Source organism: Sander vitreus, chromosome 4, assembly GCF_031162955.1.
Source record: "Sander vitreus isolate 19-12246 chromosome 4, sanVit1, whole genome shotgun sequence".
Lineage (NCBI taxonomy): Eukaryota > Metazoa > Chordata > Actinopteri > Perciformes > Percidae > Sander > Sander vitreus.
Window position 1 is genome coordinate 38,676,416 of NC_135858.1, and position 22,392 is coordinate 38,698,807.

The 22,392-nt window shown below is 41.0% G+C and overlaps 1 protein-coding gene across 1 annotated transcript in view; it reads right to left on the reverse strand.

Annotated features, from left to right (window-relative positions):
- Positions 1-6,743: 6,743 nt before the first annotated feature.
- wnt4 (wingless-type MMTV integration site family, member 4) overlaps positions 6,744-22,392 on the reverse strand; it is a 23,930-nt gene continuing 8,281 nt past the window's right edge. Inside the window, exons 2-6 of the mRNA XM_078249578.1 lie at positions 11,314-11,395; positions 10,761-10,914; positions 10,038-10,169; positions 9,523-9,665; positions 6,744-8,740 (exon numbers count right to left, since the gene is read on the reverse strand). Coding sequence (XP_078105704.1) covers positions 8,270-8,740; positions 9,523-9,665; positions 10,038-10,169; positions 10,761-10,914; positions 11,314-11,395 — 982 coding nt within the window. The 3' untranslated portion in view covers positions 6,744-8,269. The remainder of the gene's footprint in view (positions 8,741-9,522; positions 9,666-10,037; positions 10,170-10,760; positions 10,915-11,313; positions 11,396-22,392) is intronic.

A 22,392-nucleotide genomic window follows, 5' to 3' on the forward strand; every position in this document is an offset into this window, starting at 1 on the left:
CTTCTTCTCCACTAAGACATATTGTCAAACAAACATTATGTAATAGATTTTTCATTAGTTTTTCCATATTAATAATATTAAGAAATGAATCTGTTGGTATCAAGTGCCCCCCCTACACTTCCACCTAATGTTAGTCCTACCTGTTGCCTCCCCCTGTCTTTCCTGATCCACCATCCTCACACCTGAATGAAATGAACTCACTGGTAGATATAGCAGCCTAAACTCAGTTCTTAAATCAGCCTAGTGATGGCATCAGATAAGACAACTATTATACAGTAAGGTTGTGCTGCTGTTGAAATGACATTCACATTTTGGATTTTAGATATATATATATATATTAGGGCTGTCAAAATAACGCGTTCATTTCGATTAATTAATCTGAGAAAAAATAACACGTTAAAAAAATAACGCAGATTAATCCATTCCATATTGAGGTTTGAGCCGGAGCCGTTCTAGCACCATTGGACTGTAAAATGAAGGAGGAGACGAGAATGTTCTGCCTGGATCATTAACTGGAACATTTACTTGTCTGCTCTTCTCTCTGATGCTCTGAAACAGACAGGCAACACAAACACCGCTGCACATGACGCTAGTTAACACTATACTCAACAGCAGCTAACGTTAGCCTTCCGCTAGCTAGTAACACTATACTCAACAGCAGCTAACATTAGCCTACCGCTAGCTAGTTAACACTATACTCAACAGCAGCTAACGTTAGCCTACCGCTAGCTAGTAACACTATACTCAACAGCAGCTAACATTAGCCTACCGCTAGCTAGTTAACACTATACTCAACAGCAGCTAACGTTAGCCTACCGCTAGCTAGTTAACACTATACTCAACAGCAGCTAACGTTAGCCTACCGCTAGCTAGTTAACAATACACTCAACAGCAGCTAACGTTAGCCTACCGCTAGCTAGTTAACACTATACTCGACAGCAGCTAACGTTAGCCTACCGCTAGCTAGTTAACACTATACTCGACAGCAGCTAACGTTAGCCTACCGCTAGCTAGTTAACACTATACTCGACAGCAGCTAACGTTAGCCTACCACTAGCTAGCTAACACTACACTCGACAGCAGCTAACGTTAGCCTACCACTAGCTAGTTAACACTATACTCGACAGCAGCTAACGTTAGCCTACCACTAGCTAGCTAACACTACACTCGACAGCAGCTAACGTTAGCCTACCGCTAGCTAGTTAACACTATACTCGACAGCAGCTAACGTTACCCTACAGCTAGCTAGTAGCTGGATTAAACAGGGTTAAATGCTGACAGCTAACGCTAAACGGTGTAAAGTGTGACTGTGTTTTACTGTAGAGGATTCAACACCGGGATGTAACAATCTGCAGCTGCCGTCGGAGAAACAACACAGACGGTGCGTTCAATGAAACTGGTAAACTACAGCCTCGTGGTGCATTTGAAGTTATTGTAAATGTCGTTTTCCCATCTGGTGGTTGTTTTTGTCGTTCAACAGCAATTTATTAGTGAAATAAGTTAGTTATTGTTATACATTATTATTAAATCATTTAATGTTGACCATATGGCCTTAGCAATAAACAAGCCGTTCTTTAATGTCACCAACTGTTGTTTAGTACCCTTCTTGTTTTTTCTTGGTTTTTTTTACTTTCTTAAAAAGTATTGGTTCAGGCACCGTTAATTAAGTATGCGATTAATTTTGATTAATTAATCACAGAGTATGTAATTAAATTTTTTAATCAATTGACAGCCCTAATATATATATATATATATATATTTATTATTTTATTATTATATTATTTTATTATTTTTTTCATATTTATTTTTATTTTTCTTCTTGTCATTTATTGTGCATGCTACCTTATATTTCCCAGTTGTTATTTTACCTTAATAAAATTGAGATATGTCATGCATGGGATTGGTAACATAGGGTTTAACCAAAATCTAAATGTAGCTATCAGCAACATTGGTTTGCATTAAGTTAGCAAACTGTCTGTTAACATGAATATTTGCAAGCCTCCAAGCACAGACGTCACACTTTAAATCCTACCTGCTGCCTCTCACCATCCACTTATTTAACTGCTGTCGCATCCATTGACATGTCATCTCATTTTCCCCTCTTTCTTTTTCTATTTTTTAGCCCCAACAGCTTTTTGCTTTGAACTTTTTCCATAGACGGCAACTTACTACTCGTACGCTCGTACCTGCTCACTTAGCGCTCACGGCGCCCACCCGCTCTTCTATGTCAACATTCTATGATGGAATCTTATGAGACAGGGCGCCTAATCTAGCCTGTTAGTCCTCTAAAATGTTGAGGAAATGCAGAAATGATTTAGAAACACACAGCTACATATTGAAAATACAGAAAAAAAATTAATATTTTTTTGGTTTACCGTCGCTTTGGCGCCCCCCATGGTGCTGCGCCCCTATGCGCCGCATATAGTGTATACCCACTTTTTGCGCCACTGGCTACCAAACTTGGAAACTTGCAAATATTTAAGTTAACAAAGAACAATCTAGACACGTCACTAATATCAAACCTTCCATTTTTAAGTAAAATCATTGAAAAAACGGTTTTGATGCCTTCCAGTCGGGTTTTCGACCACACCACAGCACTGAGACGGCTCTTGTTAAAGTCTTTAATGACATCCACTTAAACACAGATAGTGGCAAAATTTCAGTCTTGGTATTACTTGATCTGAGTGCTGCATTTGATACAGTTGACCATGACATATTACTAGACCGGAAAACTGGGTTGGCATTTCTGGCTCAGTACTAAAGTGGTTTGAGTCGTATTTAAAGAATAGGGACTACTTTGTGTCTATAGGGAATTATACATCTGAGCATACAAATATGACGTGCAGAGTTCCCCAAGGCTCCGTTCTGGGGCCTCTCCTGTTTAACATCTACATGTTTCCACTGGCTCAAATTATGGAAAACAATAAAATAAGTTACCATAGTTATGCGGATGACACACAAATTCATATAACCTTATCGCCAGGGGACTATAGTCCAATACAACAACTGACTAAGTGCATTGAACAAATTAATGACTGGATGTGCCAGAACTTTCTTAAATTAAATGATGAAAAAACTGAGGTGGTTGTTTTTGGAGCAAAGGAGGAATGATTAAAAGTCAGCGCTCAGCTTCAAACGACAATGTTAAAAACAACAGACAAAGCCAGAAATCTTGGTGTAGTCATGGACTCAGACCTGAATTTTAACAGCCACATTAAGACAATAACAAAGTCAGCCTATTACCACCTTAACAATATATCAAGGGTTAAAGGACTTCTGTCTCAGCAGGATTTGGAAAAACTTGTCCATGCTTTTATCTTCAGTAGACTTGACTACTGTAACGGTGTCTTTACAGGTCTCCCTAAAGAATCACTCAGATAGCTGCAGCTGATTCAGAACGCTGCTGCTCGAGTCCTCACTAAGACCAAGAGAGTGGATCACATCACTCCAGTTCTGAAGTCTCTACACTGGCTTCCTGTGCCTCAAATAATTGATTTCAAAATACTTTTGCTGGTTTATAAATCACAACGGTTTAGGGCCAAAATACATTTCTGATCTGCTACTACACTATGACCCACCCAGACCTCTCAGGTCGTCTGGGACAGGCCTGCTACACTATGACCCACCCAGACCTCTCAGGTCATCTGGGACAGGCCTGCTACACTATGACCCACCCAGACCTCTCAGGTCGTCTGGGACAGGTCTGCTACACTATGAACCACCCAGACCTCTCAGCTGGTCTGGGACAGGTCTGCTACATTATGACCCACCCAGACCTCTCAGGTCGTCTGGGACAGGTCTGCTACTACACTATGAACCACCCAGACCTCTCAGCTGGTCTGGGTCAGGTCTGCTACACTATGACCCACCCAGACCTCTCAAGTGGTCTGGGTCAGGTCTGCTTGTTGTCCCCAGAGTCAGAACTAAACAGGGAGAAGCAGCGTTTAGTTTTTATGCTCCACATATCTGGAACAAACTCCCAGAAAACTGCAGGTCTGCTGCAACTCTCAGTTCTTTTAAATCAAGGCTGAAGACCTATCTTTTTGATGTTGCCTTTCTTTAAATAACTGTTCATTTCTTATACTGAAGCTGCATTGTTGACACTGTATAACAATCTATATAAACATATAAAGATAAATTCCTAAAACAAATAATAGAATTGAATTTATGATTATTTCGGTGACATTCTTTTGCAGAAACGGACATATCTCTGATTATTTCTCTGATGCAGGCATGACAATAGTTGACAGAAGAGACAGACGTTGGGCTGGTCAAAAAGTTAGTCGAAGTAACTAACTAATTTAGGCAGAAGGCCTAAAAAGAAAAAAATAGTCTATCAACACTCTGAGCGAGTTCTTGACTATTTAGAGACAGACTGCAGAAGAAATAAAATAGTTTAAGAACACGTTCTTGGCTATTAAAAGATTTTTGTACTGGGTTTTACAAGGTTTGAGAAGAAAAGAACTAAGCTTTGTGGTGACGACCACATCGAAAATGATAAGAGTATACTAAAGGAAAAACTTCTGTAACTATGGGGAATGAAACCTCAAAACCATGCGAAGCATCTGGACCCATTGTGGGTGAGATGGTTAGAAAATATGGACCGGACTACATGAGATGTCTGCTATACTGGTCAAAAATATTTGGCTTTCCACAAAATGGATCATTGAGTCCAGGAAAGTTAAGATTGAATTTATGATTACGAGTCACATTCTCTTGCAGAAACGGACATATCTCTGATTGTTTCTCTAATGCAGGCATGGAAATAGAGTGACAGAACAGACAGACGTTGGGCTGGTCAAAAAGTTAGTCGAAGTAACTAACTAATTTAGGCAGAAGGCCTAAAAAGAAAAAAATAGTCTATAAACACTCTGAGCGAGTTCTTGACTATTTAGAGACAGACTGCAGAAGAAATAAAATAGTTTAAGAACACGTTTTGGACTATTAAGAGATTTTTGTCTGCAGGGCTGTACCGGGTTTTACAAGGTTTGAGAAGAAAAGAACTAAGCTTTGCGGTGACGACCACATCGAAAATGATAAGAGTATACTAAAGGAAAAGCTTCTGTAACTATGGGGAATGAAACCTCAAAGCCGTGTGAAGCATCTGGACCCATAGTGGGTGAGATGGTTAGAAAATATGGACCGGACTGCTGGAGATATCTGTCATATTGGTCAAAAAGCTTTGGCTTTCCAAAAACTGGATCACTGAGTCCAGGAGAGTTATTTTATCTGCTTTTATATATTTAACTGTTTTACCTGCTCTTCAATGTTTAATTTCTTATACTGCACTGTAACTTTTTTTTGCTCGTATTTTATCTGTTTTTAATTTTTTAATCTGTTTTCATGTGAAGCACTTTGAATTGCCCTGTTGCTGAAATGTGCTCTACAAATAAAGCTGCCTTGCCTTGCCTTAACAGACTGTTCTCAGACTAGCTAGTGTTTGCTAACACTAGCAGCTAAAGTGGGGTTTACGGCTAGCTTAATGCAAACCAATGTTGCTGATAGCTACATTTAGATTTTGGTTAAACCCTATGGTACCAATCCCATGCATGACATATCTCAATTTTATTAATGTAAAATAACAACTGGTAAATATAAGGTAGCATGCACAATAAATGACAAGAAGCTAATGCAATAACTCTGGTTTACCATGGAATCATTAATAGATTTTGTTTTACCATTAGCTGTTCATGTTAGCTGTGCTGTCAGACATACAGGCTATAGTCACATCTGTTGGGTGACATGGAAGCTGTAATTACAGTGTCACATCTCTCTCTCTCCCTTTAAAGGTCTGTGCTAAGTGGCTCCCCGTATTTATACTTTTTAAAATCCAAAATGTGAATTTCATTTCAACAGCAGCACAACCTTACTGTATAATAGTTGTCTTATCTGATGCCATCACTAGGCTGATTTAAGAACTGAGTTTATATATATTATATTTACCAGTGAGTTCATTTCATTCAGGTGTGAGGATGGTGGATCAGGAAAGACAGGGGGAGGCAACAGGTAGGACTAACAGTGGAAGTGTAGGGGGGGCACTTGATACCAACAGATTCATTTCTTAATATTATTAATATGGAAAAACTAATATGGAAAATCTATTACATAATGTTTGTTTGACAATATGTCTTAGTGGAGAAGAAGACAGGCAAGGAGTGAATGAGACAGACGAAGACAGGCAAGGAGTGAATGAGACAGACATGAGGTCGGCGATGACATCATGTAGAGATGAGACCAGTGATGACATCAGGTAGGAGTTCTATTAGTTAGACCACACACATTATATATATATATATATATATATATATATATATATATATATATATATATATATATATATATATATATACATATATGGGACACACACACACACACACACACACACACACACACACACACACACACAAAATGCTGCATGGTGCAAACTGTGGCCACATAATAACGCAGCTGAAAGACACGGGAAATGGACAATTTTATTGAAATATGTGTATGTCTGTCAGCAGGACTCTGTGTGTGCGTGTGTGTGTGTGTGTGTGTGTATGTGTGTGTGTGTGTGTCAGGGTTTGGTGGTGGAAAAGGATCTGCTCTCTCTCACTTTCCATCTTTCTATCTTCTCATGTTCTTTCTTTCCTTTTGGGCAACCATACACACACACACACACACACACACACACACACACACACACACACACACACGCACACACACACACACACACATATTATTTTTGAAAGAAGCGACAACAGTCATTTTTGACAAAGCATATATTCCGTATTAACATACATTCATAGGCAGTATAGTCTTCTTCAGTGTATAAGTCTTTACAGATCTACAGTATGTCTCTATATAGCACGTTATTATAGGAAAGCTTGGCTTTATGGTGGTACAAGACAACAATAGAGTCCTGACAGTGGCATGGGAAACTGTGTGTGTGTGTGTGTGTGTGTGTGTGTGTGTGTGTGTGTGTGTGTTTGTACAGTATGAAAGGAACAAGGAAAATTGAAAATGTGGTCAGAGGTTCGCTGCTGTGGGGCGAGGGCTCTATGTGCGCTTGGAGAGAAAGTGCTTCAGTCATCATGCATGGTGAACATGCTCGGCAACCCTCTGGCAGACCCCTTTGTGTATGTGTGTGTTTACATTGTGTGTTTGCTGGTGCATGCATGTATCTGTGTGTTTACTCGTGTTTGCATTAAGCCAACTAGCGTTTGGCAGATGGCAACGTGCAGGAGAAGGCCAAGGTCATCATCAATCCAGGATTTTTACAATATGATGTTCTGCAATGGTAACAAATCATTGACAATCTGATCTGAAAACTGTTTGGATATAAGGTTTCTGGTTGCAGGTATCAGCTGTGCATGAATACAGGTGCTGATTTGAAGCAATGTTTGCTGGGTATGTGTGTGTTTTGTGTGTCTCATGCCTATCACCTGCCAATGCTACGGGTCTACAGAAAAGACAGGAAGGAGCTGACAGTGGCTTTCACCTGTCCATCATCATCCTCCCTCTGACAGAAAGACAGTGAGTGTGTGTAAGTGGAGCAGCATCAGGGCATTGCAGGGGGCAAAATAAACGATTGGACCTCAGCACAGCACAGCCATGTACACTCAAGAAGCAAATCACAGAAAGTCCGTCTGCGACACGTTCCTCCTTGTTGTTCAAGTCTGTCCTCTGACAGACTCAGCGTTTCCCTTTTTGACATCCAGCACTCCAAGTGAGTCCCCGAAGCAGCAGCAGCAAGGATAGAGGGCAAACAACCCTCCCCTTGACCCCAATCCCAACCCAAACCCTTAACCCCACCCACCCATCTGCCCACCCATGGGTCCAGTTTGTCCCTAATTATCTCCATTCGTCTGTCCCCTCCTTCTAGGTCCACCAACCGTCAATCTCCTCAGTCTCAACAAATAAGTTAAACATTACAAAAATAAGAAGCATCAATGACAAAGCAAATATGAGAGTGAGGGAGGGAGACAGAAAGTAAAAGATGCTCTCTACTTGAGAAGAAACAAACTACCTCTGTAACATTGTAGGGACTCCCATGCATAATCTACTGATTTTCATTAAGGTGGCGTAAAATGAATAGAATGACATTTGACGTTTAAGCCACTCAGTCTGTTTCCGTTGACCAGTAGTAGGAGGGTGGGGTGTTTCAAGCAGAAGAAGAGGGAGGTTCACAAGTCCTCCTTGCTCTCTTTGGCCTTGGTAATTGAGCAGGAGTGTGGGGCGTTTGTTTTGTTCATCAGCAGTGCCCTCTGTGCCCCCCCCCCCACTCCCATCACCGGCAAGTATGCATCTCCACCATTTTGCGGCACTGTTTGCATTTGACATAACAGCACCAGTGGAACTTACAGCTGCACCTGTCCACCACCTCCACTTCCTGCGTCTGGAAGCCGCGGCCACAGCACATCAGCTCGCAGCCGTCGATGGCCTTTGATGTTCGGTTACAGTGGCGGCCCACCGTGCCCAGCATACCTGGCGTGCGTGGGTCATAGTCGCAGAAATCTGGACTGGGCTCCAGGTAGACCAAATCTTCGTCTGTGTGAGGTTTGAACTGGGAGTTTCGAGGTGCCAGGACTTTGGTGGTGCCCACCTTCCGCTGCTCCACCTCAGTGGCACCGTCAAACTTCTCCTTGATGACATTGCCCACTTTGCGGAAGGGCGGCATGGCTTTCCAGCAGGTCTTTACCTCACAGGAGCCTGACACGCCGTGGCATTTGCACTCCACACGCATGTGGGACAGAATGGCCTGCAGAGATGCCAATGAACCTTTGGTTAGCAGAAAGAACTTGACTATGCACAATATTCATACAGAATAGCTGCTGTGGATAGCTGCATCAATCTCTCAAATGCTGACTGTTTGGGCTTACAGTAACAACTACCTACTGCTACCAGAGCTGTAGACTTAAGACTTGCACTCAAGTCAAAGTTCATTGGGATTTGATTTTGACTTGACTGCAATGAGACTTAAAATACTGTATTTTGTAATCTTTTTTTGACTCTGACTTGTCTCAAATAACAGGACTTGGACTCAGATTAGTGGAGAATAGACTTGTACTTGTCTTGATTGACTTGAAACTTGAATTGGACATATCTAGACATATTTAAGACTTGAGCTGGACTTATCTTGACTGAATTTGGACATGACTTGGACTTGTCTTGAATGATTATAAACCTGACTTGAACTTGTCTCAAATAGTTTGAGACTTGACTTGGACTTGTCTTGAATGACTTGAAACTTGACCTGGACTTATTTGAATGACCTAAGACTCGACTTGGACTTGTCTCAAATTACTTGAGAGTAGATTGACTTGAAACTTGACTTGGCCATATCTAGAAAGATTTAAGACTTGCTGGAATTGTCCCAACTAAATTATTGTGAGGTAACACAAAAGCATTACGAAGGAACAACGGCAAAGTTAGATCAGAAAAAGAATTGCCACCGCAACCTTTTGGGTGCTTTGTACTAAAAAAAGTGCAGTGTTCTACAAAAGGGCTGATTCCCATTTTACGTCACTGGCAGTGAGTTACCTTCCTGCCAGCCTCGTTGTTGTGCAGGTTCATGAGAGCCCGGCTGGAGGACTGGCCTTTACTCCTCTCCCTCACATCCACAAAAGATTGGGAAAAGGCCACTCCATATGCAATGTTATCACTGCAGCCTGACCACTGGAACCCTATGACAATATATTAAGACAGAGACAGGAAGTGGTTATCTGTATGGCACTTTAAACATTGCTTAAACACTACACTATTTTGCAGCCATGTTTCAGTAATTTGGAATTGATGAAATGATGGTTGATGATTGTAGTAATGCCTGATAATGATATTTAAAAGATGTGGCTATACACACATGGAGATAAGATGGCAAAACATAATATGCTGCCAGTGATATCTGTCTGGCCTTTTCAATAAAAATACTGTCACATTATTTAGTCTTTCAAATGATTGCATTAAAATGTACTGGATCAGTTGGTCCTTCTGTTTCCGTTGCGTGTGTGTCCGTGTGTTTGTGTGTTTGTGTGAAAGAGAAAGAGAGAGAGACCTACCCTCTGGACTGACTCCATGTACATTGTGGTCACAGCCACATTTTTCCAGCTCTCCACTGCTGCAGGCCCTTGTGACCGCAAACGCCACACTGGCTGCTGAGATGGCATATACAAAGGCTGCCTCACGGGTGCCTAACACATACACAAACAGCCACACACATACACACACAGTCATATTGCTTTGCATTATGTAACTGAAAAGAGCTTCTCATTCTGAATGGCAAAAAACCTTCTACAGATAAAGAGTGTATTAAAGTCTAAGAGAAGGAGCCTAGACGTCAACATGCAGTAACTGGTTAGGCCAGTACAAATGGAAACAAGCTAAAAAATGTCAGAATATTTTAAAATGGAATGGAATAATCCACATCAAATCAGCTTTGTGAAATCAAAGATAATCAGGTCCCAATTTTGTTAATGCATGCAGGTAGAAAAGTGAACTGATAAATTTGTTTTAGTGTCAATCAGCTGTGGATAAGGGCATAACTTTGGGTTCAACATTGGGGGGAAAAAGGATAAAAACGTCAAAAGGTGACAAAAAAGCAAAGCAACAAAAAACATTGTAAAAATTGTCCAGAAAACCTTGAAAAAGGCGACAAAACCATGGAAAAAATGTGTTGTAACCCCCCCATATCCCCGGAAATGACACCTATGGCTGTGGTGTCCTTTGTGTCCAGATGCTTGCAGGCAGTTGGAGACAGGAATCACTGCAGTGTATGATCTTACCCTGGGTGACCACTTTGCCAAACACAGGCATGTTCTCCAGAGTGGAGCAGTTCCATCGACGGTTGCGAAACTGGAACTGACACTCGTCTATAGCCAGCTGGGCTCCACGACGCACCGCATCCATCACCTCCACACTGCGCTTACAGATCTGGACCTGCAGCAGAGACACACAGGAGCTACATCAACCACGAACACAGCACACATACTCATAAAATAGTTTCTCATTTAATGTAAATGTCTCCTGAAAAAAAAAAAAAAACATTTACCAGTATTCATTTTGGTATTGATATGTCATTATCAAATCAATTGTGGTACCTTTCTATAGATACATGAGAGCATGCTAGAGAAAACTGCAAACTTCCTCTCACAACAAGGGCTCATCCTTTTTGTTCTTAGCTGATTATTGCTGCAGAATATCACATTTCTTTAAAACGATTAACGTTGTTTTCACAGTATTTTTGTGTCCCAATCACCCCAACTGTTGTGATATCCCCCACTGTTAAACACACTTTTTAGTAAATGATGTGCAAAAAGATATGTATGGGGTATGTACCTGTCTCTGGATGAGGCCTCGTAACCTCTCGCACGTCTCCTCATCCCTGATGCTTCCCACTGACGACAGCTTGGCCAGGTACCTAAAAGAAAGGAAAAACACAACCAACAAGACCTCTTTAGTGTGCAGTAGGTGGGGAGGCCTGAAAGAAGAGGTCGCAAAGGAACATTCAGGAGAAGAAGTTGAAAGTACCGAATCTGTGGTTAAAGTGGTACAAGGTGAGACACAAACAAGATAGACATATATTATCTCCACCATAGTGTCACTTTAATACAGTTAATACAGAGACAATGTTTCCCTTTGAACCAAGGTATAATTTAATTTGACGACACCATTCAGATGAAGCAGAGGGTTGGTTCCCATGACGTTGTGGGAATGTTTTGGATAAATGTCTGGTTGTGAGGACACTGAGAGGAGGGAAAGTGGCTTATCATACAAACCACCTCCAGGCCAGACAGGTCAGGGAGATATACTGAACACACGCACGCACGCACGCACGCACGCACACACACACACACACACACACACACACACACACACACACACACACACACACACACACACACACACACACACAATCTAAGATGTGTGAGAAAATGGCATCAGTCTGGATGCCCTGATCCTCACACATCCACCTCACCTCACTTCAGTCTCATATCTTCAGTCCCAGCTGCACCTTACAGAAATAGGCTTTCTCAACCCTGATTATGTACAGTCAACACTACTCAAAGTGTACTCTTTAAACATATGTTGAGTCTAAAAATCATAGTTTTTTCAAACAATGGAAAGTTTTACAGATGACCTGAGATAACTTGTCATTTCTAGTGCAGTTTCAGAAAACGCAGTCATGAGTTTTGAAAGAAATGCTAGTTTCTTCAAACAAGGCACAAAGACACGGATCACTCTTGATTTAAAGAAAGACCTCCAACAAGTTTATTTACACTTTAAAAAGTGGAAAATAGTTTGCCATTTTTTGTCGTTTTAATTTTCTACAACCTTAGATTTAAATAGACAGACTATTGAGATAGATGTTTTTCCACACACTTTTTGTTGTGGATCCTGGCCTTGGGGGTGGGGGACTTCATTTCCTGTATTCGGATAGTCTTTTATGCACCAATTTATGGTGGAAATACCTTTATTTAGCCTATGTGAAGAAGAAAACAACAGATGTCAAAAATGTAATGGAAAGTGTGTTGTTGCCTGTCATTGGTCCCTTTTAAGTGGGTATATAGAAATCCTGGAGCTTTCCAAGAGGTGTGTATCACGTAGACTACACCACTGATTTGACTCCAGCTCAACACACAAACAGACATTGATCTTCTTATCTCACTCTCAGAAAGAAAACAAATCAGGCATTTCCCAAAATGTTGAACTACTCCTTTCAGGGAGGTCATGGAAAAACACAGTGCAAAATCCAAAGTATATTCAAGGATTGAACTCGAACATGTAAAACAATAAACTGCATTAAATCCAAGCAGCACATTTACATGAGATGGCCATTTGCACTGGATTAGCTACACAGTGGCGCATGCTCATCTATGACAACTGTAGTAAATGTGATAACCTAACTATTTTACTATTGTATTATTCAGTATTTGCAGGCTCCTCCATACAGTGGACAGAGTGGCCCCAGAAAATGGCCCTTAATAAGGCAAATTCCAACAAAATGAACTTAGAGGCTGTCATTCTGACCAAGTAGACATGTTTTTCCTTAAGGTTTCTCAAGCTTGTTTTATGAGGCTCGGGTTATGAGTTCCCAAGACCACACATACCTCTGTAAAGCCCTGTTAGCCCGTCTCAATCAAGCTGTGGCACAGATCCAGATTGCAGAGAATTCTGCTGTCAGATTATTGACAAAGCCATTATGCACAACACAAAGTCATGCTCAATCTTGTACACCAGCTGAGTGCATAAAAAGGGTTGACATCCTAATTATTGGTTTTATTACATATAGATCAGCTGTTAGCTACATCTCACTTCTTTCAAACCCTCCTGATATTGGATGGTAAAAGTGATAGAAGTAGAAATAGTTCATGTTTAGCGTTAGTGCATTATATTTAGTACTATTTGCAAATGTGGTATAATTAGTATATCATCCTTCCAGAGGTCAAACAGCTCCTCCTCTCCATTCACCCTCTCATCTCCTCCTCTCAACAATTCAGATTATCTTTCTCTCTCCGTCTCTTTGATGGCCTTCTTTTCCTCTTCCCCTCCAGACAGTGTCAATATTTAGCACTCATCGCTGTGATAACCCCCGCTCTCGGCCACTCTGCCACATCTCAGCCACATCTGCTCACATCCACCCTACAGTGGGGCGGCTCAGTTGAAAACTTTGGTGTAGTCATATTTTCAAATCTCCACTTAACTTTTAGCACTGACTTAAAGCTTTAGTGCATAACTTTTTGATATTAATGAACGTCTGTTACATTCAAGCCAAATTAGTTGGTACAAAGCTAATTAAGACTATCAGCTCCACACAACTCTCTCTGGATTTCTCACTATGACTATTTTCACACGCAGAAACTCAAGTGAAGATAATGACCGCTTCTGAAGAGTCCGTCATGTTTTTAATCCTCCGTGTCCTCCTTGGCTACTAGCAACTGTGTGGAGGGGGGGGGGTGCGATCACGGAAGGCTTGTATCATGTGGACACGCCGACAGTGTTGTTGTCATTACTTAGAATTCCTCATGGGGGAGTATCATTAAAAAAAGCCACTACTGAAAAGAGAGCAACACGATATGTCCCAAGAACAAATGAATAAGTAAGTTATAGAATGTTTTATGCTTTTTTTTAATGTAATCTTTGCTAACAAGGTCGCCATATCAACCTTAAAACATATGTCGATGTTGTGTTCACAACTTTCCACTGCCTCCAAGAGACCAAAAAAAGCCATTGTAGGTTTAAGTCATCAGTATTAGCTGTCTGAAAGCGAGTGAGTGACAGGACCACAAGCAGGAAACAACAAATATGTTTCCTGTCATCGTTTACCTTTGTGATGTGTTAAAATGTAGAGTCATAAAGTCAGCATATGTAATGTCAGTTACACTTCAATGTCTAATCTTATCACAAGTTTACCTTTAGCTAACATTAGCCACCATAAGTTACTGGTAATACCAGACCAACAAAGGCTGTATCAGGAAGTCCCTGGGTGTATTCAACTGAGAAAAGATGTGTTGTTATTGTTTATGAATTTAAACTTTTGATTTGTAAGAGGAGGAATGTGTTAAAAGTCTTTCACCATGAAGGACACTGATATGAAAATGCGGAAAGATAACAGTGTTAAGAAGACCTGATGATTCAATTTTAAATTTTTTTGAATTGAGTTGCAGTAACTCTAAACTTGGGGGAATCCTTACTGTCCCCACTGTCTGTCCTCGAGCCCTCTGTGAGGTTATTTATCTTCCCAAATCTCAAATCTACAGGTCCTGTCCTCCCCGGCTCTGATTTGCTTCATTGCAGTAGCAAGGGGTTTCATCAAAGCCATGTGCGCTGTTTGATCCCCCTTTGTTGTTTAGCGTAGCCTTGGGCAGAGCTCTACGTTTGGGTCGAAGCATCCAGCTGGGAGACTATCAGACAGCGGTAAAAACAACCCATGGAGAAAACACGAGATGACAACCGAACCCAGCACCACACTCATAAAGCTGGATGGCATCCCGCTGGCCTGACATTCATCCTGGAAACATTTAAGAAACATTGGGTAAGCCGTTATTCAGGTGATTTTCTGGATATGTGTGTGTGTGTGTGTGTGTGTGTGTGCGTGTGTGTGTGTGTGTATACGTGCGTGGGAAAAGTTCAGCGCAGGCCTTGGGCGAGTGTGTCTGAGTGTTTTCAGCCCTGTCTCACTTTATCTGTTCTTTCTGCTGTTTATACCCTTCGCTTCCCAGAGACAAGGTTAACAAAACGCCTCAACAAGGAGACACACACACACACACACACACACACATACACGCACGCACGAACATACAAGCACACGTGCACACGCACACGCACACGCACGCACATGCACACGCACACACACACACACACACACACACACACACACACACACACACTCGCCAACCCCTCATCCTCATTCCACTCCCTCTTTCCTCTCTGTCTCTCTGGCCTCTGGTGGTTGCGTGCTTAAATCCCAGGGGCCTAAGCCCAGTGGAGCCAGTGGTGTTGTGAAGGCTGCGACGTGTAATGCAACACAAACACGCGAACGCATCACAGTCCAGGTGGAATGCTCCATACCTCCCACCCAGAGCCCCCCACGGCCTCATGGGAGGCTAGAACTGAAAATAAGAGATAATTCTAAACAGAGGAGACATTTGTGACGCAGGTTGTTATCTGGAGACAGGAAATAAAGGATACCAAAGAAATGGTGAGTACCACACAAAAATCCCCTTTGAACCACTTTCATGCATTATAAATATGAATTACTGCATTTTCTGATTTCAAGAAATCTGACATTAATCTTTAGTTGCAGCCCTACTTCATTGTTAAACATGTCAAACTGAAAAAATAGTCTCAAATGACTTAAGAGAGGTCTTAAGTTGTCCTCTGCATGCTTTGTCTATATTGAGAGTATCCTGACATACTGCTGTACTGTCTGGTACTCCAGTTACACCGCTGCAGGTCTGCAGACCTCTAAGTTACATAGTTAAAAACTTTGGCTCCCTACTCCCAAACCTGAGAGACATCTGTTTGAGCCGTCACTACAAACGGGCCTCTAACATCATGAGAGACCCCTCACACCCCAGACACCCCCGTTTACCACCAGAGTTGTGGACAGGCTGCTGAATCCACAATCGGTTTTATTGTCACTATTTTCATTCAACATTGAATATACTGGCTAGACAATTTAAAAAAAACAATTATTAAGTCAGCTAAAATGATGGCCAAAAAAAGATAAATTAGGGGCCGCAGAGACGAGAGAAATGCAGGGGAGGGAGGGGATATAGAGGCTCGACACATCTACATGACAGTAGTGTGCTTCAGAAAATGTCACAGACACACACACACACACGCACACACGCACGCACACACACACGCACGCACGCACGCACGCACGCACGCGCACACACACACACGCACGCACGCACGCACGCACACACACACACACACACACACACGCACACACTAAACGACACACAAAGGCTCACAAACTGTAGCACACTCTCTGTGCATCCATCACCTCTAATGTTTATTTATATGAAAATATCCTCATGTTTGCCTTTCCAGCACTGAGCACACAGCAGAGGTACACAGTGACAGGTAAATATGGCATGGATGGGAAATGCAAGGAGGAGAGCTGTGAGAAAGAGTCTAAGAAACTTCTTTTCTACTGAAGCACTGTGCACAGGTCTTAAAAGACCTAACAAACCTGCAAGCAATGCTGCAACAAGTTAGAGTTCTTGACTTGATGCACGGACAATATCTTTTGTTAGTTTAATTTTTAAGTGCTCAGGAAACCCTCACATTCAGTATTGCAAGTAGAGAGCCAGCAGGCAGCAGAGATTTAAACTGCTCGTAAAGACAAGTGTGACTGTGGTGTGACCTGAGCTAACCCTCCCTGTCCCCTCCGCAGTAGACGCCTACAGTATGTAAAACATATAGTGACCTGTAGAGGGCACTATCCTCTCAGTCTACCTTCTGCAAATTTACTACACAGAGGAACATTTCAACACTAAGCTTGCCGTCCTACCTGCTGAACCTTTTGTGGCTTTCCTGATGGCTCCATATGATCAGACTGCTCTGAACATGGCCAATGTCGTGCCATGTGTCTGTTCAAATTGTTCTTATTTTGACCCCCAACTTCACCTGCACAGTCCACTATGTTTAATCTACACTGAAAAAACAAATGAACATTTTCAACACAGTTCAAATGAGTGTATCTGATAGGGGTGTGCAAAAAATCGATTCAAGCTCTACTGATTCAAAATCGATTCATATTTTTTATTTTATTTTTTATTCTTTTTTCGTTTTGTAATGGCGTGTATACTATTGTCCTGAAATGACATTACCTCGCCATTCCCATAGATGGCGCTGCGTTGAATTCACACTCTGGACGCCTGGACACTCTTGTCATAATCGGAAGAAGAACGAGTGCAGCAGAAGTAGTTAATCGGCGCAAACAATGGCAAACCTCACAGAAATAATTATTCAACCTGCTCCATCCTCACTGAAGGCGAGAGTTTGGGCACATTTCGGCTTTTATAACCTCGAGGGTAAGACGGAACTTGATAGGAATCATGCTATATGCAGGCTTTGCAAAGTGACAGTTAAGTATTTTGGAAACACCACAAACTTGAGAACTCCCATGGTACGGCATCATCCAGAGATTAACATTAAAGACGTGGACGAACAACAACCTAAAGTTCCTAACATGCCAGTCAACCAACGCACTCTCTTTAAATGCTCTAAACTCCCACCCAACTTTGAACCAAAAGCTCTTTTTATTTAACAGTTTTATTTTATACTTACTACATACTATTAAATGGCACTTTCCAGTTTTTAGTTGCAAAGTTTTTTATTTTTGTATGAAAACATATAAAGTAATATGAAACTACATTTAATTTGTTGTGTTTCTTTAGTTTTAAATTGTATGTCTACTGCAATCACATGGGAAAAGTAACTACATTTACATACTGTGAATCGTTTTTGAATCAAAAATCGTTTTTGAATCAAATCGTGACATTTTCTGAATCGTGCACCCCAAGTATCTGATGGCTGGCAGGTTTTTGTTTAAATTGTACATCAGTTTGAACCACTGTTCTAAATCAGCAAGCAATTTATATTAAACTAGTGACCTTAACAGCAGTGCATCTGCTACTTGTGACATCACCATTCATTGGTGAAACTAACCTGCATGTTAGTTATTGCTTGCAAGCAGGTGGGTGTGTAAGCAATTATATGTCCTTAGTGAAGGTCATAATGTTTCGTTTTTGTTAAAACCGTTTCAGAGAGGTGGTGATCCAACTGTATGGTCATTTTGGAGGATGTAGTTTGTGACAGTGTTGTAGCCAAGACCACCTAAACCGAGACCAAGCCATCACCAAGACCAGTGTATCGAGACCGAGACAAGACCGAGACTTAGAGGGGTTGAGACCGAGTCAAGACCAAGACCAATGTGGGTCGAGACCGAATCAAGACCAAGACCAAGGCAGGGCGAGACTGAGTCAAGACCAAGACCAAGACCAATGTGGGTCAAGACCAAGACCAAGAGCAGACCAGTGCCAGAGCTTCTCCTGTCTCTCGCATTCACTTTCTTGGGCGTGCGTGTTAAGGGGGAAAAATTTATGGGGACAAACTTTAAATTAGAAATGAGTCAAGTTATTGGTTGTATTTGAAGCAGGAAGTTTTACATCCAATCACAGCAATGTTAACACATACAATTAGACAATGCAGAGGCAACTTAGTGATATCCCTGCAGTTGTGGTCTTGACCGATCATGAAATAAAATCCTGAGTCCTCTTAATCCGAGACTGAGTAAAAATGCGATTGATTCCAAGAAGAGACCGATTGTGCGATTGATTCCAATGCGATTGATTCCAAGAAGAGACCGGTCTTGAGACCGGTCTTAAGACCAAGACCAATCTCGAGTACTACAACACTGGGTTGTGGTGCTGTTGTATTGCATTGCATCATACACAGAGGTGTTCTTGTTATTTAGCCTGCCCTCATTGCTATAAATGGGCTAGACAAAATAATAGAAATACCTGTCAGAACATTATAATCTTCATGAAGGTAAGACGTATTGCAGGGCTGTTGTATTACACTGCATAAGTCAGTGTAGCTAATACATTTCTTTGTGTATATAGCACAAAGAAATGTGAGAATGATGAGGTCTAAGTTCATATGCCTTAAACACCTGCAGCTGCATCTTGTCTCATATCAGTATTCACTAGTCCTTAACACTGACCAAATGGTTTTATTTGTCTAACCGTAACGATACCTGACTGGAGTAATGAAATTAACAGTGGTTCAACACCATTGTCATAAAAAAGAAATCTGAATCGTACAAATTAAAGGTCTGTTTGAAGGTTGCAGAGCAGGGTTTTACGTAAATGGCAAACTGCATACTGAAAGCTTGTTTTAGATGTGAAACATTAAAATAGAATACTCAAAATATAGTGATCTAGTAAAAATATAGTGAAAAAGAGGGAATGTGTATATGGTTTTTAAAATAAACTGCGCTTTGAAATATTTAATGCAACACTTTTGGGAATGAGTCTGCATTTGCTGCAAATTTGATTTCAGCAAATCATGGATATCTCACTGAGAAATAAAACTCATCAAATGCTTATGAAACAAACCATCAAAAATGAAAAATGAAAGTACTGCAGTAGTTGGTTTAGGAGCACCTTGGGCGGTGGTGGTAGTGGTAACAATGGGTGGGTGTGTTATTGTAGGAAGGACTAGGTGGATCTGATTTTAAGTCATAATACTCAATAAGCCTAGCTCTGACGTATTTAGTTTAGTAATAAAATAAATGTTGAGAAACAGTAGCTTCAAAGAAAGGAATGAAAGACAGTGTAAAAAGGTCAAAGCAAATAATTTAAAGTGAAGGATAAAAAATGGAAGCAAAGCAGGTACAGTGATAAGAGAGGTGAAAGTGAAAAGCATCTGATGAGTTCAGTTAACACAGCTGACTGAGCAGCTAGAGGCTCGTGTGTATGTGGCCACGCGTGTGTCTGGGTGTATTTGTATGCTGCTGGCTCCACTAGAGCTCATTTCCCCCTAAAAATAACATGCTCTGCCAACACCACAACCCTCACACACACACACACACACACACACACACACACACACACACACACACACACACACACACACACACACACACACACACACACACTTTAACACACTTTTGGTCAAAAGAGGCAATAAAAGCCATGAAATTAACCTCCTGCGTGGTGTTAGTTCAGTGGCCCCTAAAGGCTAGGAATCAATTAGTGTGTGTGTGTGTGGGTGTGTGTCAGTATGCATACAACCTCATCCACCATAGTCTTAAGATTGTCCTCAGATACTCTGTCATGTTTCCTGTCTATAAATGTCTTTCAGGTGATGCACAGTAACAAACACTCTGCATGAAACAATAGCTGCAAACAGCTGATTGTTTCTAAATGCAGGACTTGGCTGGAGCTGATTCCTGTGCTGTGTGTCGGAGGCGTTCTGTTTTCCGTTTGCAGTCTGTTTGTAGTCCGAGTAGTATTGACCAATCACGTTTGATCAGGTAAACAGTCCTTGTGGAGTGCAAAAGAGACAAAAACTATTTGCCAAAATGCAATCTCAAAAGCCCATCGGCTATCGTCTGACATCGATTTAGCTTCTGTTTTTTTGCTTTTTAAAAAATGTATCTGCATTCATATGCAGATATCTGTTTAGGCTATAGAAATTAGCTGAAATGTCGTCTGGACTAAAACACCTACTCAAAGTATCGACTAGGACTGTTAACAATGACTGCTGAACAGAAGAGGAAGTCTTGGCTTGAAACCCCATAAATATTGGTCGTTGGCCCCAGACCGATAGCCGATGAGTTCCGAGATTGAGTAGAACAAAGATGATAGGATGCATGTTCATATCAGCTGTTGAGTTAGCAAGTAGTCTCTGTATGTCTGTAAAACATTATCCATTTGCAGGGTTGCAGCTTTTAGTTCTCAATGTATTTTAAATATTTTTATATTTTAAATGAGTAGGCTATCTACTAGTAAGCGATAGTTAGGGTTAGTGTAGGAATCTTTTCAGACAAGACTAAGAGTCTAATGCTATGCTAGCTAGTGTTAGCATTCTAACATGCACAAGTTGACAATGCTAACATTTCTACAAAACACAAAGTACAGCTGACACTGATGGGAATGTCAGTAGTTTTGCAAATATTTGGTCGGAAAATAAAGAATTAGCCAAACTAAAATGTTGACCCGATGATGGTGTGAATTGAAAAGTTAGAGGAATGAATGTCTGTAGAAAACTGCAATCCATCCATTGGTCGTTGAGATATTTCAGTCTGGATCAAAGTGGACGGACCCTCTGACACACCAACATTGCCATAAAAAGAAAGTAGTTTGTATTCAACCAGCTACCACAAGTCACTTGGAAATCTGGTGAGGGGGTGGCCAAGCCTATTGATGTATAGTGTCCCTTGATCCCTCTTACCCATCCCTGTCAGTTTGTTGGAAAGAAATGGGACATTGGAAATGTGTCTGTAATTATGGTAAATCTATGGTAGGATATATTTTGGAGAATCAGTTGTATTTATGGCCTACATGTCATGGAATAATACATAAGGGGAAAGATTCGGAACATTTAAAGGGATAAGAGGGATAGGGTATAATTTGGATGGACTTGATCATTTTAAGTTTGTCGTTAAAGCAGAACTTTGAGCTCTTATATTTTCAATTTGATGGATAAAAGTAGTTCATGAAATCATAAGCTGAAAAGAATGGGATTGCATTATTGATGAGTTTTTCTACAGTGTCAAAGATGAATTTATGGTTGTTTTTATTTTCACATTCAGTTTGGATAGATAAGGAGATGAGCTTGCTTGTACTGTAAAACTGAAATCATTCATGTGCAGCGGGCAGGTTTGGACATGCACCATGTTCACTCCTGCTAACTATTTACACAGTTAACACATGTATAAACTGTGTGTTGTACACAAGTTTGTATGTATAAAGAACTCTCTGTGTATGAGGTTACAGGTTTTGTTAACTAGGCATGACTACAGAACAGAATATTTTACTTTTACACTTTTAAAACTCCTTCAACTTTTCATTTTAAGATGAAGATGATATATGCATTTTTATTCGCGATGGACATCAGAGATAGCAATATCCTCGGAAAGTGCAAGTCACACTGAATCTAAAATGATGTGTATCATGTCTATGTGCTCAGATTTGACTGAGTTATAACTCTGTGAAGGAGTGAGATTTTGACGCAAATTGCGGCAATCAGGCTTGTGAGGGTCCTGTTCAATAAACCTTTTTTCCTTTTCTTTTCACCTATTTGCCACACCCAAATGGAAAAGTTTATAACAGACGAACTGGAAGGCCAGAATGCAGGTATGAGGCTTCATTTGAAACCTCAATTATTCTAGAT